Source organism: Plecotus auritus (genome assembly GCF_963455305.1).
Source record: "Plecotus auritus genome assembly, chromosome: 5".
Taxonomy (NCBI): Eukaryota; Metazoa; Chordata; class Mammalia; order Chiroptera; family Vespertilionidae; genus Plecotus; species Plecotus auritus.
In genome coordinates, this window is record NC_137776.1 from 149828782 (window position 1) to 149851171 (window position 22390).

Genomic DNA, 22390 nt, shown 5'->3' on the forward strand with positions numbered 1-22390 from the left:
GGAAGAGAGAACAGTGGGGGCATATTTACTGTAGAACAGAGATACTCAGGGGCCCTGCTCCCTCCAAGGTACCTTCCACTTGGGGTGTCACTGGACCGCCGAAGCCAAACTGTCCTTCTCGATAAGGAACACTGACTCACCTGGAATATACTAGCTCCGTAGGGGGTCCGCCAAGCGTTGAGGAGGTTATCTTTCCCAGTACTCACAAACCACTTACCTAGAATTAGCAAAGGAAGATGTAGTTTAACAAGATAAAATCCCTACTACACTATTAGCTCCACGGACTTAATCAAACTCAGTGCATTTTTAATCATGAACTATCTTGTCCAAGGGCTGGGCTATGCTATGAGTAGAGACAGCAGTTTTAAATCCAGGCTCTGCTGTGAATCACCTGTGATCTTGGTTTAATGAAAGCAGTGGCAAGGACCATGTCAGCCTCCTTAGCCACGATGGGTAGCACCACACCCAGCACACGGTGGGTCCTCAAACAGGGAATCAGTGACTTTGCTGTCCTTGTACCTCTCCCCATGACAAAATGGGGCTAAGGATTAAATGACAGACCTAAGTAAAATGCCAGACACGACGCATGGTGTACAGAGTGCGGTCAGTGGTGATAGCTACTCATCCAACATCGACCTCGCGAACAAGTGTTTGATACCGTGTGGACCTCTTCCCTCTGTATCCGCACTGCAGGGTGCAACCTTCAGGCTCAGCTACACATTACATCCTGACTGTGGGCTCTGTACCCTGGTCACTCCCCCATGACTCCCTCCACTCCTGCCTGCCTCTTCAATAAATCCCCTCCCAGCCCTCTTCAGAGCTGCAACTAACTGTGCCCCACCCTGACCCCAGACTCTCCCCACCAAAAACAAACGTGTCAAAACCTTGTATGAGGCAATTTCACTGCCTGCTGACTTCTCTCGAATTAGGAAAACAGACATCATTGTGCTCTGAGGGACATATTAAGACAGTGGAATTATTGCTTCCAGCTGCTCAGAGAACAATATTTTTTTCCAGATACGATCTCGGCTCTATTTTTCTAAAAGTCTTTTCCACAGAGGCCATCGCTGTCCTCGGGGGTCCCTTCAGCTGCACTCACCACAATAAGCAAACTTCAGGGACAGCACGCAGCTCTCGTGGAGGTGCAGTTGGTACTTGTCAGGCTTGTTCACGTGGAGGACCTCCACGTTGCTGCTCTCCATGCCCACGGCCAGCCACTCCCCGGTGGGGCAGTACCCCAGGGAGAAGATCTACAAGAACAGAGCAGCTCACTGATGAGTTTGCCTAGTAAACTTACGATGGAAAAAGGCAACAGGGAAGGGGGAAAAATAGCAAGAACAGGAGGATGGAATCAGCAAACTCCAGACTGTGGTCAAGTCGACAACAAGCAACTCAACTCAGATGAGCCAAGTGTTAAACATCTTTATATGAGACAACTGGAAAAATGGGAGCACTTATATGTGATGAAACTAAGAAGTTATTCTCAATATTAATGGTATTTTTGTGTGTGTTGTTTCAAGGGATCCTTGTCTTTACAAATACCAACTGAAATACTTATGGCTGAAATGACAGAATGTCTGGCATTTACTATACCATAAGCTAATGTTTGGGGCAGGAGTGATAGATGAGACAAGACGGGCCACGTTCACTAACTGTTAAAGCTGGGTGAGGGGCAGGTGGGGTTTACTGTACAATCCTCTGTCCTCTCATATATGCTTTCACATTCTCTGTACTCTCTTATGTATTTGAAAATTTCCACAAGAAGTTTAAAAAGGGGGGCGGGGGGGGAGCGCAGACCAAACAGAATCTTACTCATACTGGGAAAAAGGGCTAAAACAGGGAAGAAACTCCACAAAATTTTAACAGGGACACAAAATTTAGTATTATATATAATTATTTTTATCCTATTTTTTTTATCCTATTTTTTTTCTGAGTGGAATTATTTCATTACAAAAAAATAAGTCTAATGTTGAGAAGAACACTTCTACCATCAGAAAGCACTTAAAATGGCAGTCTTTCCCCAAACACACCTAGATTCAGAAGCTTGTCATCTAAATAATCTTCACAATCCACAATCAAAGTTGAGAGTTTTATATCTTTTCAAAACTCTATAAATTTAGTCAGCCATGAGTCCATTTTCTAAAGGGTGAGTAATAAAACAGGCACCCATGGAGAGGCTGCAGCATTTTTTTATGTTCCCTGATGCAAGAAAAATGAATTAACTTTCAGAGCTGTTGTGACTTTCCTCTACTCCTTGTGATGAGCCTGCATGCTTTTCAAGCTGTTTATATGTGAATCAAATTATCAGCTCTCACCCTCACATGAGGCGGGGAGAAGCAGACCCAACCCGCTGCGGGAAAGCTGGATATTCCTGATTGCACCGATTCCTTAAACGAACTCATATATGACTGTAACAGCTATCAGGGATTAACCTACAGGAGTTTAGACACCACTCTAAGTGTGTCTGGGGCAGGAGTGATAGATGAGACAAGACGGGCCACATGTCGCTAACTGTTAAAGCTGGGTGAGGGGCAGGTGGGGGCAGGCAGCTGTTTCAAGGGCTTGTTTGTTGGTGTTTAAAAAAAAAAATCAGTATCTCAAATTTAAGCCCGGTCTGTTTGTATAGCTACTGCTGTCATGGGGTACAAAGGGAGGGAGAGGACACACACACACACACACACACACACACACTCACACCACCTCCCAGATTCCAGGTAGGAGGAGCCGGGCACCTGTGAGGTGAAGTCGTGCTGCTGCAGCTGCCGCCCTTCGCGCAGGTCCCAGGATCTGACCGTGTTGTCCAGGCCGCCCGTCCAGAGCTTGGTGCCATCATTAGAAATGTCAATACAGCTGGCCCCGTCTGTGTGGCCCTGGAATTGCCTGATAAAACAAACCAGATTGAATAATGATTTCCTGCCAGAGCTCAAGGTAAACACTGTTGTGTTGTTGGTTTTGGACTCGGGGTGTGTGTGTCATCTCTTCAGTGTCTGCTGATGTACAAGATCAAACCAACCTTCCCCGAGGAGGAAGACGGTGCACCTGCAGGCTTTTTTCTTTCTTCATGATCCAAGTGCTAAAGAAATGGAATGCCATCTTAGGTCACTGCACAGAAGTCAAACACGCTACTATAGCTGTTCTTACAGACCCGCCTGGAAGGTAAAATCTCTCCCAGGTCTGGAAAAATGTTTTATGTGTTAGAAGAAAACAAGAGACAACCACACAGAATCCCAGCCGCATTCCTCAAAGAGAGATGAAGGCCCGGCTTTAATCCTGCAGGCCTGCATCGCCACATTACGGGCTCCGGGCCTAGCAGCACTCACAGCACAGCGGTGAGTCAACACAGCCGTGCCCTTCTAGCCAACAGAGGCTGAGCTCATAGCGACCCGCCCTTGCTCTCTGTGTTAGAAGGAGCCCTGCATTCCAAATCTGGACTCACAGAGACAAAGGGTCGTGCCCACCTCCGGACTCGAAGGTGCTGAGCAGAGATAAAGCTAACCGCTGAAGCTGACCCCTGGCACCTCAGCAAGACTGAGCACAAGGTCGGTCTCTTAAAGGGAACCCTCGAGCTTTAATCACAAAACGACACCAAGAACAATCAGCCAACAGGATCTGCTGAGCACAGATGCTCTGCTAGGCAGCAGGTGGAGCCCGCTAGGGGAGGAAATCAATGTAAGTCGCTGCAGGGCTGGCAGTCTGTGGGTCCGGGACCCGGTTCTGCATGCTCAGAGGGAGCTGGCGGGAGAGCCACCAGAACAGGTGAGAGATGCTCAGGGGCCCAATTGCGATGGTAACAGGACCCAGTATAGAGCTGCTTGGGAATTTCAATGCCAAGAGGGGATTTCCCATACCTGTCTTTCCACTCATTTATTATGCCCACAAGTCTCCATACTTTTAAGCTGAGCTTGGAATTTAGTAAGCGTGTAAGGGAATAAAACAGCACTGCTGTTGCCCTGAATGCTGAGACAACATGAGAACCATCCCTTCAAAAATCTTTCCTCTGCAAGCCACTCTGAACTTCTGTCTCTGTCCTCCTCTTCCCCGACACCCCTGTTCTCCCAAACTCTCACCATGCACATGCACCCCAGTGGGCTCCAGACTTCCCACCAGTCACACAGGCCTAGGGCAGACCCTGCTCCACATGCTGCAAGTGCAGCTTCTCTTTCCTCCAAGCACTCTTGAAACCCAGTGACTCCCCTCCATTTCATCCTCTCACTTCGTCTTACTTCCAGAACTCATGAAATACTCTCACTCCTTGACTACAAATGTCTTTGCTGACTTATGGCGGTTGGTAGGTGTCCCTCCATCCCTCTGTCCACACATCTCTGCACTACTCTCAGGCTCCGACAAGGCAAGACCCCAGGACTGTTCAGAATGTGCAGTTCACAGTAGATACAAAGGTATTCATAGACTCTACACTGCCTGGTTGCTCAGAGCAGCTGGTATCCATAGGTGGCTGGTCCAAACTGAGAAAGAGGTTTGTGAAGCACCACCCCATTATATGAAACAGGTATTGATCTCCAGGGGGCTGGCACAGAGCAGGGGTTCAGAACACAGACATGAGAACAGAATGCCCGGACCCAATCACAGCTCCATCATGCCGGGCTGTGTGACTTAAACTCTGTGCCTCCAGCTCCTCTTCTATAAAATCAGAATAACAGGAGTGCTGAAATTATGAGGACTAAATGGGTTAAGAGTTGAAAGCACTGAGAACTGGTATTTTGAAAGTGCTATTTCCTAAGTTAAAAAACAAACACACACACAGAAAAAACAAGTGAACACTTGCTAGATTAAAAGTCTGAAACAGTTGTCAGCTCTAGCTCCATTAATTTGCTCATTCTGCCCAGTGAGTGGCAAGAGAGAAATAACCACCACACCGTCACGTGCACACAGGGACAGAGCCTGGCTCAGAGACTCTCACTGGAATGAGAGGGAGCTGCTCTGATGACCTCCACGGTCTGTCCAACCCTTCCTCCAGCACACAGGCCCAAAGCATTGGGAGGAGGCCTGCTAAGCAATTCATGAGCCTAAAATCACACCATAAACGAGTGTTTCAGAGTGAAGATGAACTGTGAAATGAAAGGGCGAAAGATGCTAGTTTTGCCTGGATGTTTTAGTGCTTACATTTTCAAAGATTTTTCTGTAAAATCTCTGGTGTAAGCAGTGACTTAGGTGGAGGGAGTGAGCTGCCGGAGCCAAGAAGAGACACAAAGGTGGTGACTGCAGCTCTCACTATGGTTAGGAGCACAGGTTCCAAGAAGTCAGGCTTATTCCTGGTGAGAGACCCTGGACAGGGCTTAGTTAGCTAGTTATCAAGAAACACGGATATGCCCTGGCCGGTTTGGCTCAATGGACAGTGTTGGACTGAAGGGTCCCAGGTTTGATTCTGATCAAGGCACATGCCCAGGTTGTGGGCTCGATCCCCAGTGGGGGATGTGCAGGAGAGGCAGCCAATCAATGATTCTCTCTCATCATTGATGTTTCCTTCTCTTTCTCCCTCTCCCTTTCTCTCTGAAATAAAAATAAATAAATAAATAGAAACAAACACAGATATTTAAAAAACTGTGTGTAAAATTCATGCAATCTCCTCTTCAAATGTTCGTTTTGTTATCCTTTATTAGTTGGCTCCTGTTTGCACAAACAAGGTTCTAGCCAAAGCCAAAACTATCTGCCCTAGCTGGTTTGGCTCAGTGGATAGAGCATCAGCCTGAAGACTGAAGGGTCCCGGGTTCGAGTCTAGTCAAAAGCATGTACCTCAGCTGCAGGTGTGTAGGAGGCAACCAATCAATGTGCCTCTCTCACATCGATGCTTCTCTCTCTCCATTTCTCCCCCTCCCTTCCACTCTCTCTAAAAATCAATGGGAAAATATCCTCAGGATTAGCAAAAAAAAAAAAAAAAGCCAAAACCATCTACCACTGAGGACCCTTCATACCGCCATGGAATCCATAATGTGCTGCCATGTGGCAAAAGCCAGGAATACTTTTTAAACAAGCCTGGCATCTATATGTGCCTGAAGAATGGAAATGGGAACATTAGGGACTTAAATATACAGTCTAGGGGACACTCAAGCACAGCATCAAGATGGTGAGTCCCCCAAGGGAAGCCACACAATTCCGTCTTTGCATTCCCAATACCCGGCTCCCAGCCGGGTACACAGTAAGATCTGAATGTGTGGGCTGAGTGCCTGGGGGCAGCTGGAGAAGCAGGGGAGACAGGAGGCCTTCTGACCTCCCCACTGATAGAAAACCACCTGTGCTCACCTCACCAGCGTCTGGTTGTGCAGGTCCCACACGGCGATGTTGCCGTCGCTGCAGCAGGAGAAGCAGACCTTGGAGTCAGGGCTGATGGCCAGGGCGTAGCAGGCGGGGGCCGAGGACGTCAGCTCCGCCTTGATGCGAGGGGTTGGGGCGGCCAGGTCCCAGATGGACAGAGTGCTGGCCTCCCCTCCCACTATCAGAGTGCAGCCATCAGGGAGCAATTTGCAGGAACGGATGTAGTTATCTCTGTTCTGTGAAATAAATACAATTCAATCGCTGCATGTACTATACACTAAACCATAACAATGCCATGTTCTCTAACTGCTATCTTGGTTTTTTGACCTGAAAAGTGGTATTTCACGGACACTAACAAGCAAGAATTCTGTCATAAAAATCAGGATCTGATTGCAGCTGTCTCCCTCGAAAGAGTAAACGAAACGAACTCAAAGGATTGCATGCTCAGACAGGACTGTCCCTCACGTTCAGTTCTTGCCGAGTAGACAGAACTGAAGTTATCAGTAAATGTGAGGTAGATACACATAGACTTCTCTATGAAGAAACCTCTTTGCAAAGCTAGTTTATAAATATTTGATCTCATCATTCTCTGTTATTTACTAGTATTTGGGGACTGTAGACCCCCTGCCTATGCTTTGGTGTCCATTACTCTTAGCTGTACCTAGGCCTGCACCGTGTCCTCATTAGCCAGGTGCCTCCTTGTCCAGGAATTTAACAGAGCTGCTTTCCTGTAACCTGGCTGCTGTCATTATTTATGCCTCTCAATCCAAAGACAAAAGAAATTAATAAAAGAGGGCATCTCTCCATCAAAATCAACACATCTTACAAAAAGAAGTGGGACCTAAAATGACAGCCCTACCCCCGAAAGAAATAACTGCTATCCTCCAACCCAAATAGACATAGCTGAGTTATTTTTGCTATGCTTTCATCATGGTCTCTCACTCAAAGATGGGAAATCCTGCAACCCTTCTTTTTGGAAGTGCTCTCCGGAGTCCAGGCAGGCAGTGAGTAAAGGGCACCACCTGTACAGCCGAGTGCCGGCAGACTCCACTCAGGAGCAGGGTGGCCTTGGCCTGCCTCAGGCGAACCATATGTGGTCTGTAGATCCCAGGGTTACAGCTTAGCGACCGGAGCATGCCCAGCATGTCCTATGATCCTGGAAAATGCACAGTGGTATTCTCGGATGCTGAGAGGTGGACGGGGCACCTGGGAAAGCCTTCTCACCACTCCTGTTTTGCTGATGGCTGCCCTGATTTCTCGCAGCATGATCCATTAACCCTTTCCTGAAGTTAAGGTAATAAAACCCAGCCAGCTCCCCAGGCCTCCCTGAAAACACAGACCCTGTTCAGACTGGTTTTAATGCCACGTTATCAAATGTTTACTATTCAATATTTATCCAAAGGCTGCAGGGAAATTAAAAGTTGAGTGGGTTGCAGGGCTCAGAGTCCAGGGCTCGCTGAGCTTTCATCCATTAAATGGGAAACCCCTTTTGAATACACATTTGAACAAGGACAGCTTCTGTAAACGACTCTAAAATATTTTTCTAAAAGAAATCCATCATGGGATTTAACCACTGAAAGAGCAGCAAATGAAAACTTCACATCTACGGGAGAGGGGTGGCAGGGAGCTAAATCGCTAACACAGGAAACAGAATGGGTTTCCATTTCCTCCTAATGAGAATTAAAACCCAGGCCCGGACAGCTATTTCCTTACTGAGTCTCCAGGGAGAAATTACCCTTGTGCACTGGGTTCTGCTCACTCACCAGACAGTCAAGCTGAGAGACAGGGCTCTTATTGCCGGGGTGGCTGATGTCCCAGACCTTGACGCAGCCCTTCCCACCCGTGTACACGTGTCTCGTGGGGTTGCTGATGGTCACTGCGCACACCACCTCCCCGTGGTTCAGGGTGTTGATCTGGCGAGCGTGTCGGGGGATGCCGGGTCCGATGAGGGCGTCGGGGGGGAAAGGGACAGGCTGCATCTGCCCATCTGCTGTCACGTGGAAGGAGTATGCACTTTGGGACGGGATGATCGGAGAAGAGAGACGGGCAGGAGAGGAAAAAAAAAACATCTATCATAAAGCAATTAGTCACAACCTCCACACACTTCTGTGAGAAAGACAAAGAAAAGGAAAGATTCGCTTGTTACTATTTCCTTTTAAAATCAATGTAAGTTGAAGTATTTACTGATGGAACTAATTTAAAAGAGTAACAGAACAAAAGACACATATATTGAACTGTATTTAAATTTTTAAATTGTGTGTATCCATTCCATAAAGCATTCCTTCAAATCCAATTATAAAACACTAAATGTGCCTCCAAATGAACATTATATGCTTCCTTCCATATACCTTATAACGGTATCATTTCTTTATATAATGTTTAATGATTATTTTTGATGCTTATGTCAAGCGCTTATGAACTTATAATAATTATAAACAGTAAACAGTGCCTCTCAACACAAACAAATACAACTTTCTAAAGTACCAATTTAAAACTCTTGTTTTGCATAACCAAGACAAAAGAAAAGAGACTCTCTTAGGTCAATGGCTTTGTGACAGAAATTTCACATTTCTCCTGCAACAATCTCCCTGTACATGAACTCCAGCAAAACTCCCAGTTAAAACACTACTCTTCCCAGCTTCCTTATAGCCAGCCAAGTCCCTGTTCTGACCACAGAGACATAGGTAAAGTTCTTAATCTAAAACAAAGGGGACCCAGTGGGGGCATGAGTGCTATCTGTACTTTCCTCTCAATTTTGCTGTGAACCTAAAACTGCTCTAAGAAATAAGTTTATTAATTAAAGAAACGAAAGAAAAGAATTATAAAAGGGGAGGTGTGCCTGCCCTCTTCTCTTCCTCCTTCCTGCTGCCTACAAGATGAGCAAAATGACTGGAGCTTCAGCAGCCTTTTGGGGCCAAAAGGTGACTCTGAAGATGGAAATCAATTGCTGAGGGAAGCAGAACAGAAAGACAGGATGCACAGGCCTTGGTGACACTCTGGGAGAGAGAAATAAACTTCTCTGCTATTTAAGCTTTTTTTTTCTTCTCCTACTAAATGCAAACAAACTAATCATAGTGCACACTTCTGTTTCCACACCAAAATCTCAACGCATATTTTCTCTCTCTTGTAAAAGTGCTTAAACTCCCAGCACTAATATATAACAGATGTTATAAAAGATACACAAAGTTAATAAGATACTTCAGAGAATGGAACTACTAATATGTTCACCCCACATCCAAACTGATGGAATTTGGCACATGACACTAAAGACTACTCTTACTTTCTCTCGTCAGAAGGTCCACATTAAACCTTTTCTATATGTCCATATATATAAACAATAAATGAAGTATGTAAAGTTTCTTCCTTCCCATAACCCTCTGGGGTAAATCTGGACACTCTCTGAAACCTGTCATTGTCACCTTGCAGTCCCTTTACAGATCTAAAGACCGTGAGTATTAATACAGAATTTAAGTTTTCATTTTGATGCCAACTCAAAATTTGTAAAGTAACTTAGCAAGCACAAAATTGAAAATTCATACAAGATATCAGGTCTCTACTGGCCTGCACATAAAACCCACATACATGCTTAGCTTGAAAATAAAATATATGCTATTATTTTCCCTATAAAAGCAAAATACCAAACACATGACTTTTAAAAGAATCCCTCCTGCCCCCAATCAAAGGATACAATCTTACATATCTGTTCTCTCCTGACAAATTGGTTACAATAAATAATATTAAATGGCTCAGTGGCCCAAATCCTTAATGTTACTCTTCATCTGAATAATTGAGCACACAAAATGGGAACCACACAGAATGCCCTGGGCAATAAATACACACATAAAACAACGACAGCTCAAAGCCCTTATGTCATCAAACCACTAAACCTCATATTTTTGAATCCAACAGTATTCTTTGCTGCCCTTAGTAATGTATCAAGTCCATATGATAAGTTCAATACATGCACATTATATAGTTAATCGAACCTATGCCATTTATTATATTTGAAATCAAATCGCATTTTATTGCCCTGGGAAGAAAACTAATACAAAATAATATTGACTATAAACTGTGAGTTAAAAAAATACAATCGAATTGAATGTATTTAGGGAGAACAGTGGTTGGCACAGGGAGAGAACTTGCCTCTCAAAGCTTTCTGTGCTGTGACGACATGGCAGGAGTGAAGGTCAGTTTCTCTGCCATAAGTCACTTCCACACAGGCGAAGTTTCCATCAGAAGCCCTTTCAGCAATTCCGGGTTTTAAGGGAAGGAAATTTTTTCTTACTTCCACTGGAACCTTGCTTATTATAGAGTTAAATGTTCCAGATCAAAACAGAGGCACCATGTCCAGGCAAAGAGCTGTCCTGTCGTCTCTGAAGATGCCACCTCTGCCCCAGGCATCCTCTGCTTTACACTGTGCAGGAGGTCTGCGATCATGCTGAGCAATTTAAAACTGATTCACAGAGCAGTGAACTGCTGCCAGAAGCTGCGAACACTTGTCCATCCCAGGGGAAACCCGTATGGATGTCAATACCTCAGTCCCAGGGGGCCTCGGAGGAAGCAGGCACTGGCCGCTGTGCTGGGAGCCTAATCAAATGAACAAACCAGAACAACGATGCCGAAGGTGGAGGGTCCCAGAGAGGAGTGGACTGGAAGCAGTGACCAGGGGAGCAAGCGAGATGGGTTTGGAATTCGCTTTTCACCCACAGAACAGGACCATCTCCGAGAAAAGGCCACGCTGATGGTGCACCATGAAGATGTTCATGAGACGCAGGAGGAAACTTACGTTTCTGATGGAGGGGCTGGGAAAGGGTCAGACCAACCAGGAAGGGGGATTTACAAACAGAGAATATTTATGAATATATCTCAAGACTGAATTCAGAAAGAATATGGTGTGACTGCCAGTTCAATCATAGACAGAATTCAAAAATCTGAGTGGTGGTCACCCTGGGCGACCCAAAGGGACACAGGAGGGTTCTAGAGAGCTTTTGGTGAAAAGTCACTGAGCTATACACAGGTTGATTCACACACTTTCCTATCTCAATAATTGCAATCTTGGATTCATTTGTTTATTCAAAAAGTCGAGGGGGGTGGGGAGGGAGGTTCCTGACCGATGAGCACGTTAGACTAGGCCCACAGACAAGTTGAGAGCCCAGGCTTTGGTTTAAACGAACCTGAATCGTGAAGCCCTGGCTCACTGTCCTCGCTAACAGTGGCCTTCCTACTGGCCTAACCACCTGCGGCCTATCACATGTCTGTTTGCTGATCCACAAGGTAGAAATAATAATACAACACAAAGGTTGAAGTGGCTGTGGTAAGGACTAAGAGATGACAGCTGCAAAACTGCAGGGCACAACACAGTGCCTGACACCTGCAGGGGCCTTCAGGCAATGGCAGCATCAGTATCAAACACCCATGACTTAGGAAGAGGAAGAGGATATGCTGAAACAAGGGCTCTTATCTGGACCAGTGGACAAGTGTGAGGGTCAGGATATACGGAAAGGGAGGACGGTGTGGGTGAGGGTCAGGAAAGCACAGGGCAACGGACAGGCACAAAAATCAGGAAATTCTAAGGCACGGGAGGGGTGGGGAGACGGCACAAAGAAGAGGACGGCTGGATAGGATTGTGGCAACCTGTGGGGCAGAGAGAACAGTCCCGATAGCCCTCGTTAGGGCGAAACTGCTAGGGCCACCCACCTTATCCAAGAAAGGGAACGGAGCCCCGCCTCACCCCAGCCAGCTTTCTGAACCAAGCACCTGCAGGTCAGGATCCTAATGTGAAAACTGGTTGTAGAACTGAAAAGAATAAAGCCCACTGGACATCACAGACTTAAAACTGAATGAAATCACACATGGTCAGAGCACGAGACTCTTCATTTATTGGTACAGCAGAGAGGGAGGAACTCAAGAGTCTCCACAGGGATGCCTCTTAGCGGCCATGGAAAACTGGAAAACAAGACTGCGTCCGGGGAAGCAGGTTCTTTTTTCCTGGCAGGCTGGCTCCTGTTAATAAAACTATGCTGTGCTCCGTGACCAAAGGAAAACAGGTGTTTACAGAGTTATTGGTTCCCTATAAATAGATAGCAACAGCAGCAGCAGAAGCCAGTAAACAGTAATGAAGAACCACGGACCCCAGAGATAAAGGCTGTGGACTTTGCACGCTTGACGTAGGATTTCTTGCTGTATTTACAGGTATCAAAAATCTGATCATGTCAAAAACCTTTGCTTGCTCTTCAAGCTCTTTGGAACCAAGTCCTTCACAACTGAGCCTCTTTCACAGGGCCGTCCTGTATCCTAAACTCCCAGCCATGTGGAGCAGGCCAGTCCCCTAAAACATCGCGGGCTGGGCTGTCCCTCCCAGTGTTGCACACAGGCTGTTCCCTGCCGCCTAGACCAGCACGGCCTCCCTCGGACGTGCACTCACGTCTTCCCTCCCTCCTTCGCCTGGCACACCGCCCCAGGCGGGATGATTCTTTCCCAGCGTCTGGCTCATCCTGTATCCTCCTCTCAATCTCGACTACAGCACGTCTCACACTGTGGACTATTTGCTGCACGTGTTCACATGTCTGTCTTTCTCATTCCAGCATTCTTCGGGGACAGGTGGATGACTTCACCAGCTAGCACACAGCTGGCACTCAGTGAACCCCAATGCTCCAAGCTGTCTACTGCTACCTAATCACTTATAAATGAAGGCGTGAAAGGTTGCTCTGGCAAGGAAAGTCAGCTACTATGAGAATGTGGAGAGCCCTCTGACCCCCTGGGTTGTACCAGCCAACTTTTCCCAAGGAATTTCTAGAGGTTGCACCAAATATTGATAAAAGATGGTATCAACTTTCCCAAGCAGGGGAGGAGAGCAGTCCCTCAATAGTTGATATGAACAGAAAGGCAACAAAAGCAACTATAATAAAGGAGTGAAATCCAAGCCAGCAGAACCCAGTGGATGCAAGAACCCTGCAAAGCATGCTGAGGCAGGCGCAGCCACAGGTCGCAGGCAGCATGCTCAATCCTGTGGCTGGTGGCTGAAAAGAATGCAGTAACTAGTGAGGAGACAGGTTAGAGTCTCAGTTTAGCTACTAATAAGATGTGGGGATCTTACCTAGCTCATTTAGCCATCATTTCCCTACTTTTACAATGCGCCATGACAAGGCTGACCCTGTACACCCGACTGCTGAGGTGTGGAGTAAATGAAGTGATGTGGGATAGTACTTCCAGCAAAGTTATGAAGTACACGGCAGATTCGACCTTTATTCCCCATGTACCAGGAGGCAGCGTACTATCCCTTAGTATTTAAAGAGGAGGGAAGTAGTACAGGAGAGGGTGACTGCCCCCTACCCCCTGACTAATGAGTGGGAGAACCAAGATCCCGGTCCAGGGCAGGTTGGTTATAAACGTGGAACTCTAACCTTTACTGTAGCTTCCATATCAGCACTACCTCTGACATTTTCACCTCAAGAGGGATAATGTGGGCCCAGCAGGAAGGAGACACCTACCCTGCACTTCAAGAGACATCAGGTATGTCAACATATCCATGCACTTCTTTACAGAGCCCTGGGCATAGGAGGCTTGGAGGGCTGGAGTGTCTGGGCTCATTCTAAGATGAGAATAGTGTAGTTATGATTCTGGAGTGTACTCTTAGCTTCAAGAACCAGGCGAGTGAAGGTGGTGGCTGGGGGTGGGAGGGTATGACATGGGGTCATAAGAAAATCAGAGTCATATTACTCTAAGATTTCAGCAAAAGAAAACAGGTCCTCAGGACTTTAATTCATCTATGATGGTAAAATTTCTCTCTTTGCCAATATGACATTTAACATTTCTTAGGGTCTGCATATCCAACCCATAACACCTATAAAATCCTTTACTTCTTTCCCAGGACTTTTCCAGTTTGGCGTCCCGACAGAATAGAGGGCTTTAGTAACAAAATACTACAAGTTGAGGACTTCAAAGCATTAAGATAGAAAACTTGTTTGTTTCCTTATGTAGCTGACTATAATGCTATTCCTGTTATTAAAAAGGCAAATGCAGAAAAAGTAAATGGATATGAAAAAGTAAATTACTAGAAAGAGAAAACAAGAGATGGCCTGATCAATAAACTGGGAGGATTTCTGGCCAAAGTAGGATTTTATGATTCTGTGTCCTAGGCCCTTCTTCCTCCATCAATTAAATATTTTCAAATTTGCTGATGTGCTGAGGCAGCAATGAGGCTTCAATGCAGGAAAAAGATACAAACCAAGAGATTTCATGGACAATAAGCGAGACAAAAAGAAGTTTAAAATACAGCCATTTCAAAGCTCAATTCACAAATTCTAGCCACGAATCCAACCACTACAGGCAAACAGCATGATGTACACAAGAACTGTACAAACTACTTAATATATGATAAGCAGAAAGTAATTTCTGAAGAAGGGAAGAGGTAGAGAAGTAAAGTGAGGGTTAATTGTCTAGCAGGTTAACGTACTTCACATCAAAAGAAAGGGCCTCATATGTCAATATAATCTCAAGAAATTAGATTCCCAGATCATCAAAGGGTAGAAAAACAGAAGTTAAACTAAACCCAGATGGTGATAATAAGGCACAAAACAGGTATGTTACTTTTAGTGTTTAATAGACAAAACACCCAAATGTCATAACAGGTAATTTTCAAATCCAATAAATAAACCGGCTGTGGAATCTAGACATCAGAGGAACCAGAAGTAAATTCAGTAATGGAAAAAGGGGGTGGGAGGATGCGGCCACTGAAGTGTCCTTTGGCCAGAAGCCAGGGTGGTGTCTCTTCACAACATGTTTCCTAAGAGACCATTTTACCCCAAATGTAGTTAACATTTTCTTCTCCCTTTAGGCTCTGACTCCTAAAAGGTACTTTAACGATTTATTTAAATAGTAAACAAGTGGGTGGAAGATTTCTCAATTACATGTCTAGCATTAAAACACAGGGTGAAGGAACCTGGAACTAAGATGGAATCTTAAGCCAAACTATTATTAGTGACTTCTAGGTGCTACGAGGGAGGCAGGTGGAGCAAAGCCCCCAGTATTTATGGAGGACAGCAATGCTCCAGGGCCAGAAAAAACGTCTCCACAACAAAGAGATGTCAACCTGACTTAATTTCCAAACCTCTGTCACCAGTGATCTACAGAGCTTAGGGAATGCACTGCCTACAACTAAAAACGAGTTCCATTAAAGCCGACTAAACAATGCCAAATAAATCTCACCAGGAGGGTTTGGAAACTGCCAGGGTTACCACTTAAAAGTCAGCACCACTTCCCTGCCGGCCTGGTTCAGTGGCTGAGCATCGACCCATGAACCAGGAGATCAGGGTTCGATTCCCAGTCAGGGCACATGCCTGGGTTGTGGGCTGGATCCCCGGTGGGGGGCATGCAGGAGGCGGCCGATCAATGATTCTCTCATCATTGATGTTTCTGTCTCTCTCTCCCTTCCTTCTCTGAAATCAAGAAAAATATATTTTAAAATAAAAAGTAAATTAAAGTAAAAACCAGCACCACTAAACTCTAAAATGCAAAATGTGAACCTCCTTCTGGAAGGCTGAATCTCAGGGTCTCCCACAGTCCTGGGCTCATCTCCCACCAATCAATGCAGCAAATAGTTGTTTACTGGGATGCTCCAGGGACAAGGGACTTCATAAGCTTCCATTCTCATGGGGAAGTAGAAGATACAAATGACATGTGGACATCAGTTTACTAAAGGCCAAAGTGTGAAAAAGTGGCACAAGATGTTACAAGGTGCCACTGGAGAGAGATCATACATGGGAAGTCATCAGCAAGGCTTTATGAAGAAGGCAGCAACTGAAGCGGTCTTTGAACAGAAAATACTTCCACAGGAAGAGGAGAAGACTGATGAGAAGGTAAGCTGCTCGGGATAGAAGGAGGAACCTTCAGGAAAAAACTGGATATCCCATCTGGCCTGAGCACAAGATGCAAACAGACATGAGGCTGGAGTGATGTTACTGAGGGCCCTTGAATGCCACATGGGGAGCTTATACGCAACTTTTGAAGACCTCCGAGCAAGAAATGGATCACATCAGGTAAATACTTTAGAAAGGGGAAAACTCATCTAGGATCCTACTGACAAAAGTGAGCACAAAATAAGTAAGAATTTTAACAAATAAAAGACTGAGTAAAATGAGAGTTAAATAAGGAAGAATCAAAAGCTAAGTTTGGGCCCAGATATCAGAGAGAATGGGGAATATGCCTTTAACAAAGATATAGAAGTTAGAAGAGACCAGTGTGGGAGAGGGAAAATAACCATGTTAATTGCAAAACCCTATCGAGATCTTAGATGACTTTAGCACCAAAAACAAGTACAGGATAGTGGTGACATGAGTCATCTTGCGCTCGTCCAATTTGATAAAAAGAATGTAAGGCCACGGGACCTTTTGCATATGCTGGTTCCTCCAGCTAGAGGTTATGCCCTGCCCCTAGGAGGTTAATGCAGCTCAGAAAACACTTCTAAGAATCCTTCTTTGACCCTCCCCGCAGATGGGATCAGCCCGTCACATGCTTTCTCAGAAGAGTTCCTCTGTCATAGCTCTTATCTCAATTATAATTAGACATTCATTTTTTGCAATGATTTGATTAATGTTGTCTCTCCATCAGTAGGCTGTGAGCTCCCAAAAGGGTCCCCTATGCCTAGGTAGCAAGTCTCGATGAAATCTGTGGAAGAGAGGACAGGAGGGAGGTAACTGTCTAGATCTCAGTGAGCAGATGGTGCAGGAACCTGAATCACATCCTACAAGATAGGGCTGATGCAGGGACACGTTCAGCCAGAAGAGACGCCTCGTGGCAGATGGTGGTCTCCAAACATATCTGAAGAGCTGTCGTGAGGATGATGGATGAGTGGCACACTATGTGGTCTCAGGGGGAAGGAGAGAACCAGGATTGATGGGTAAAAGTTCCAGGGAGACAGATCTCAGCTCAAGGGCTGGAAGAGTTTTCACACAGCAGCAAGTCCCCTTCACTAGATACGCTTGGTCAGAGGTGCACAGCCACTTGGTGAGGCTATCGCAGAAGGCGAGCCACAGATGAGCATTCACACCAGAGGCATCTCAAGGTCCCTGCAGTCCCCACTGGACTCTCCTAGAGGCAGTCATCCATTTGCTCCCTGTGCTGGGAGCTTATCTCACTCTTTCCTCAACAGCCCACCCTCTCTGTCCCTTTTCCCGGGGGCTATTCCTTCTGCACATGCGTCAGCCTTCGGTGCGTCCACCTCACCCCAGGAAGCCCTACCCTTCCTAACTGGTCATTCTTCAAATGTCTGCCTCTAACCCACTGCTGTCCTCACAGCACTTATCACCGACCACACACATAGCTAAAGCATGCGTTGTTCCTTCAATGTCTCCACTACATCAACAGGCCCCCAGGCGGGGAAAGCAAACATTCTCTTGCCTGAAGCATGCCCACAGTCCAGCACAAAGCCTGCCATACAGTTCTTGCTCAAACACCCATGAATAATCACCCAAATATTTCGACTGGTATTTCTCAGAGAGACCGTTGCAAAGCTTTTACCACCTTGTTCACCCAACTCTGGACTTACTGGTTTGTCTCCCTTTCTCTTAAGTGTCTCAGCCCAGTGCTGGTCTAAGTGCTGGTCTGCAGACCTTTGCTATTGTCAACTCACTGAGAAACGTTTATACAACAAAGTCAGTTCATGACTCTTATACTACAAAACTGGGATTCTTTGTGTCTGTCCCCCATTCGTCTGTGTCATATGTAACAAGAGCGTCAATGTGCCAAACTAGGAAAAGACTGGTCTGTGATCACAGCGGGTAGAGAAGCAGTCTCGGGCAGCATTACTTTACTAACTGGTAAGAAGTTACTAATTCATGGATTGATATGGGAATAAGGCTGTACAGCCCAGATCCTCTTGACAATGGGGGAGTTCATTTTGCTCTCTGATATTAACTCCATCTTGCTCACATGATATGCACACCTCAAACTTGAAAGATAATCCTAAAAAATAGATTTTAATTGTTTTAGAGAGCAAGGACCACTCTGATCCAAAGACCAACACCAGTGGCCATTTGACCCAGGGGAGAAAAGCACCCTCCTATGTGAGAGTCTCACAGCTTTGTCACTGTGCCACTGTCCTTGTCTCTGGGCACCTCATCGCCTGTTTACACTACTGTAAACACAAACTCAAAGTCACGCACATGAATATTTTGGCTCTAATAAGCATGACACCAGTATTGTTCACTGAAGGTTTAATCTTTGTATCTAATCACGTTATTAACATATACAATACTGTATACAAACACACACAACACTGTATACAAACACACACATGCACAGACACTGGGAACAGGGTGTCTGTTAACCATCCCCTGCACACCAGCCTTGGAGACCAGCACTGTAGTTCATACCTCTGCCCACCTTCCCCTCAACTTCCTCACATACCGCATTCAAGGAGGGGTCTTGGCAGCAGGGCACATCTCCTACCAATGACTCTTGAAACAGGCTTTCCTTAATGGTTGGTTGAGCTTAGCTTTATGTGCCCATTCTTTTCCCAAAGATTCACCAATGACTATGAAATATTGCCTTTTATCACAACACTAGTAGGCCTGCGCATGAATCTGTGCGCCAGTAGCTCTCTGCGGGGCCTGGCCGCTCCGCGCCTGCTGCCCAGAGGCTCTCCGCAGCCCAGAGGCCCACCCGTGTCCAGGCCTGGCCAGAGGCCCAAACGCGGCCGGGTGCAGAACGCTTGCCTCATCGCCAGGTGGATGAAGCAAGCATTTCGCCCGGCTGCTCACACTGCCTGCTCTCAGAGGTCGCCCAGGACTGGGGGACTTCGGTGGGGCTGAAAGGCCTGGGAGCCACCATCTTGTGACTATGGGCGCTGCCACCTTTGTGACGGAGTGATGGTTAATTTGCATATTACCCTTTTATTAGATATGATTACTTGTTTTCCCTTTATCCACTCACCAGACAACAGGACACCCAACAGCTACCCTGCCAGCAAACACATATAAGAAAAGCCCGTCCTGGACGCAGGGCCACGCACCCAAGAAAACACACCACACAGTAGCTGATGGGTATGTAATCGGAAGGAATCTACCAGCTAAGGAAGCATTTGCAACACTGTCACACTCCCCAGTCCCACTCTTCCCTGGGCCTAAGATGCCACCTTAAATTCCTTAGCACCTCTACTAGTTCCTAGTGTAGAGAAAAGCCTAATCTCATCATTAATCAAATTACTATGAAACAGATATTATAATGCATGAAAAGTGAACAACAGAGATCTGCTTTCCTAAAAACAGATGATGGGAATATAGAATTCCATTTTATCTCATGCTCCCAGTTTAGGTAAAACAAGGCTCCAATCAAAATCACACAAGGATGACCACGTTGTTGAATGGGCCACTCAAAATAATGCAATAATAATGTTTGCTTTCCACTTTATGTGTCCCTTGCAAACACACAAAGGTAGAATGTAACAAAAATAAACTGAAGGCCTTTGACATGTACCTTTATTGAGAAAAATCAACAAAACTGGAACAGGCTTTTCTGCCATCTTCTATCCCAGAGAAAGGCAGAGTACTTGCTAGGAAGTAAGACATATTTCAATTTTGCTTTAAAAAAAAAAATTGAGAACTTGAGGAATTCTTGGAAATCACATTTCTAATTACTAACTATGGAAAGCAAGTGATTTCATGTGACACTGGAGGAATAACCACCAGGGTTTTTCAAATTCTGAATGCTCTTTGCCCTTTAACCTATCTGTCTTGCTTCCCCACACAGGCACTCTGCTCTTATAATTCTGAACCTCTCAGAGTATGGCACTCAGCAAAACTTTACCTGGGGGTCAACCTCGGATGTTGGCATCCGACAGAAAATACCCTTTTCAAACTCTTGTTCCTACCAAAATAGGGAGCAGGTAGCACTGAGCTGGGTAAAGAGAAAACATGTTTCAAATTTCTGAGATTTCAAGAGTTCACTATAGGTTACTGCCCACCACACAGTCCTGCTGAAAGTCCCCCGCAGCTACCCTCTAACCACATGGCAAAGCAGAGCAGCTTTCTGCCGAGAGGTCAAGGGAGGAGGGCCACCCACCCTGGTCCTTTGCAGTGCTCCTCACCCTGTCTCCAACAGTTTCTCTCCAGAAATAATGGAATGCATGAGCTCACCCTCCGTGAGAAGACAGAGGCATGACACCTACAGGGTGCCTATTTATAGAAAGTGTTAACACTCCTCAGGAAAAGACACTAGAAATCTCCTTGGAAACACCCAGGCCTGTGCTCCCTTTGGAATTCTGGTCTGATAATACCCATGACTAAGTAATCGCCTTGAAAATAAAACTGAGAAGTTGGAGGTACTTACGGTTTCCCCCCGGGGATTCCTGCCAGGTTGGGAGGGATCGTAGGTACTCGCATGTGAGGGGGAGGATCAAACCCAACCTGGAAACAAAAGAAGGAATCGCAGACTCAGTTTCTACAGGGCAGGCACTTGGTGAGCATCACTACAGATGTCTCACTGGAAACTCAGGTCCCCAAAGCAGCTTAAACAGGAACAGTGGCACAGGCTAGCAATACCCAGAGAAAATACATCATAGGAGAAGTAATACAACCAACTCTAAATATTACAAGAAACACTTCCTTCTGAGGAGGTGGAATGGAGAGGGATCTCTTGTGCACTGAGCCAGCCTCCCATGGCCAATACGGGTCTGCCTGGTCCTGCCAGGTACATAGCACAGCATGTTGTTTCAGTCAGCATTTCTCAACCTTGACACTATTGATGTTTTGGGCCAGACAGTTCTTTGTTGGGGGCTGTCCGGGAGAAGACAGGGTGTTTAGCGGCATCACTGGATGCTATCCTCTAAGTGCCAGTCACACACCCAAGTTGTGATAATCAGAGTATCTCCAGACATTACCGAATGACCCTGGGAGGCAAAATCGCCCCCCGTTTCATACCACTGGTCTAAGTTAATCCTTAAGGACTCATACATGATTGTGTGCACCGTAATCGCAGTACCTAGTCCCTCAGCTGCCCACTTGGCTTCAAACTATCCTGTCCTCCACTGCACTGCTCTTCCTGCAAGTGAAACGTAAGGAAGAACCAACAAAAGAGAAATGCACATGACATACTGCAACCAACCAAGAGGAAATATTTTCTATCCGCTATGGGTTATAAACTATCCCCTTGTCCTGATGCAGTCAAGGGCTCCACATTTGATTTTCCCTTCCTGTGCAGTTTTGTATCTCCCTGGTCAAAAATGAGGCCAGAGGGACAGCGCCCCATGGTTTCCGTCCCTGTTTGTATTTCTGCCTGTTGCACGGAGGTCACTCCTTACACTGAAGCCATTCTATTGGGTTTAAAGAATAATATAGGCATGGAAAGAAAAAGTTATGGCTTCTCAAATATTTTTTCCTAAGAATTAAAGAGGAAAAAAAAAATACTCAAAAAAATGAATGAAAAGGCTTCTGTGAGCTACTTAAGTCATTTCATCGCCTTCCAAGAAAAAAAAACCACTTAGGTGGGAGAAAACCAGATGTCCCCTGAACCGCTAAAGGAGCTCCTAAACACTGCCTTTTTCATCCACAAAGAGAGTAAAGCAAAAAACGTCTGGCCGTCACGTCACTAAATGGAGCGGCATGTGGATGAAAGCGAACAAGGCGAAGGCAGGCATGGCGAGGACACTGGGTCTTTTGTTTCGCTTTGTGGGACCTGCCACCTGGACCCACCATGCTGCCAAGGTCACCTACCATGGGAGAGCGCCCATAGGCCACCACAGCGGCGGCAGCAGCCGCCGCACTCATCTGCGGAGACATGTTGTGGAGGCTGGCGTAGGCGGCACCGGGGCTGGTCAGCTCGCCGTTCATGCCCGCGTGGGGCACCATCCCGAATGGGGCGGGGTATGGGCCAGGCACTGCCAAGGGCGTCCTCAGGCCAGCAGCTGCAAGGAAGCATAAGCCACACGTGACTCAACTGGCAGCTCAGGTCCAGCCTGCTGGCCATTCAGGGAGAGATTTTAGTGTTATTCATTAGGGGGAAGGAAACTCCCATTCGTACACAGGATCCCTTCTTCCCCAAAGCTGAATTCATCTGGAAAGAACAGACCCCAGGGGAAGCACTGCCCACACATTTCCTCCTGAGTAGCACTGGGAAACCAGGGGGA

The 22390-nt window shown here is 46.1% G+C and overlaps 1 protein-coding gene across 4 annotated transcripts in view; it reads right to left on the minus strand.

Moving 5' to 3' along the window:
• The window catches only part of TLE1 (TLE family member 1, transcriptional corepressor), an 88410-nt gene that overhangs the window by 1723 nt on the left and 64297 nt on the right, over window positions 1-22390 (minus strand). For all 4 annotated transcript variants that reach the window (XM_080669563.1, XM_080669562.1, XM_080669561.1 and 1 more), the window contains exons 13-19: window positions 21978-22168; window positions 20596-20672; window positions 8034-8283; window positions 6259-6506; window positions 2733-2880; window positions 1100-1250; window positions 141-217 (exon numbers count right to left, since the gene is read on the minus strand). In XM_080669563.1, the coding sequence (XP_080525689.1) occupies window positions 141-217; window positions 1100-1250; window positions 2733-2880; window positions 6259-6506; window positions 8034-8283; window positions 20596-20672; window positions 21978-22168 (1142 nt within the window). The remainder of the gene's footprint in view (window positions 1-140; window positions 218-1099; window positions 1251-2732; window positions 2881-6258; window positions 6507-8033; window positions 8284-20595; window positions 20673-21977; window positions 22169-22390) is intronic.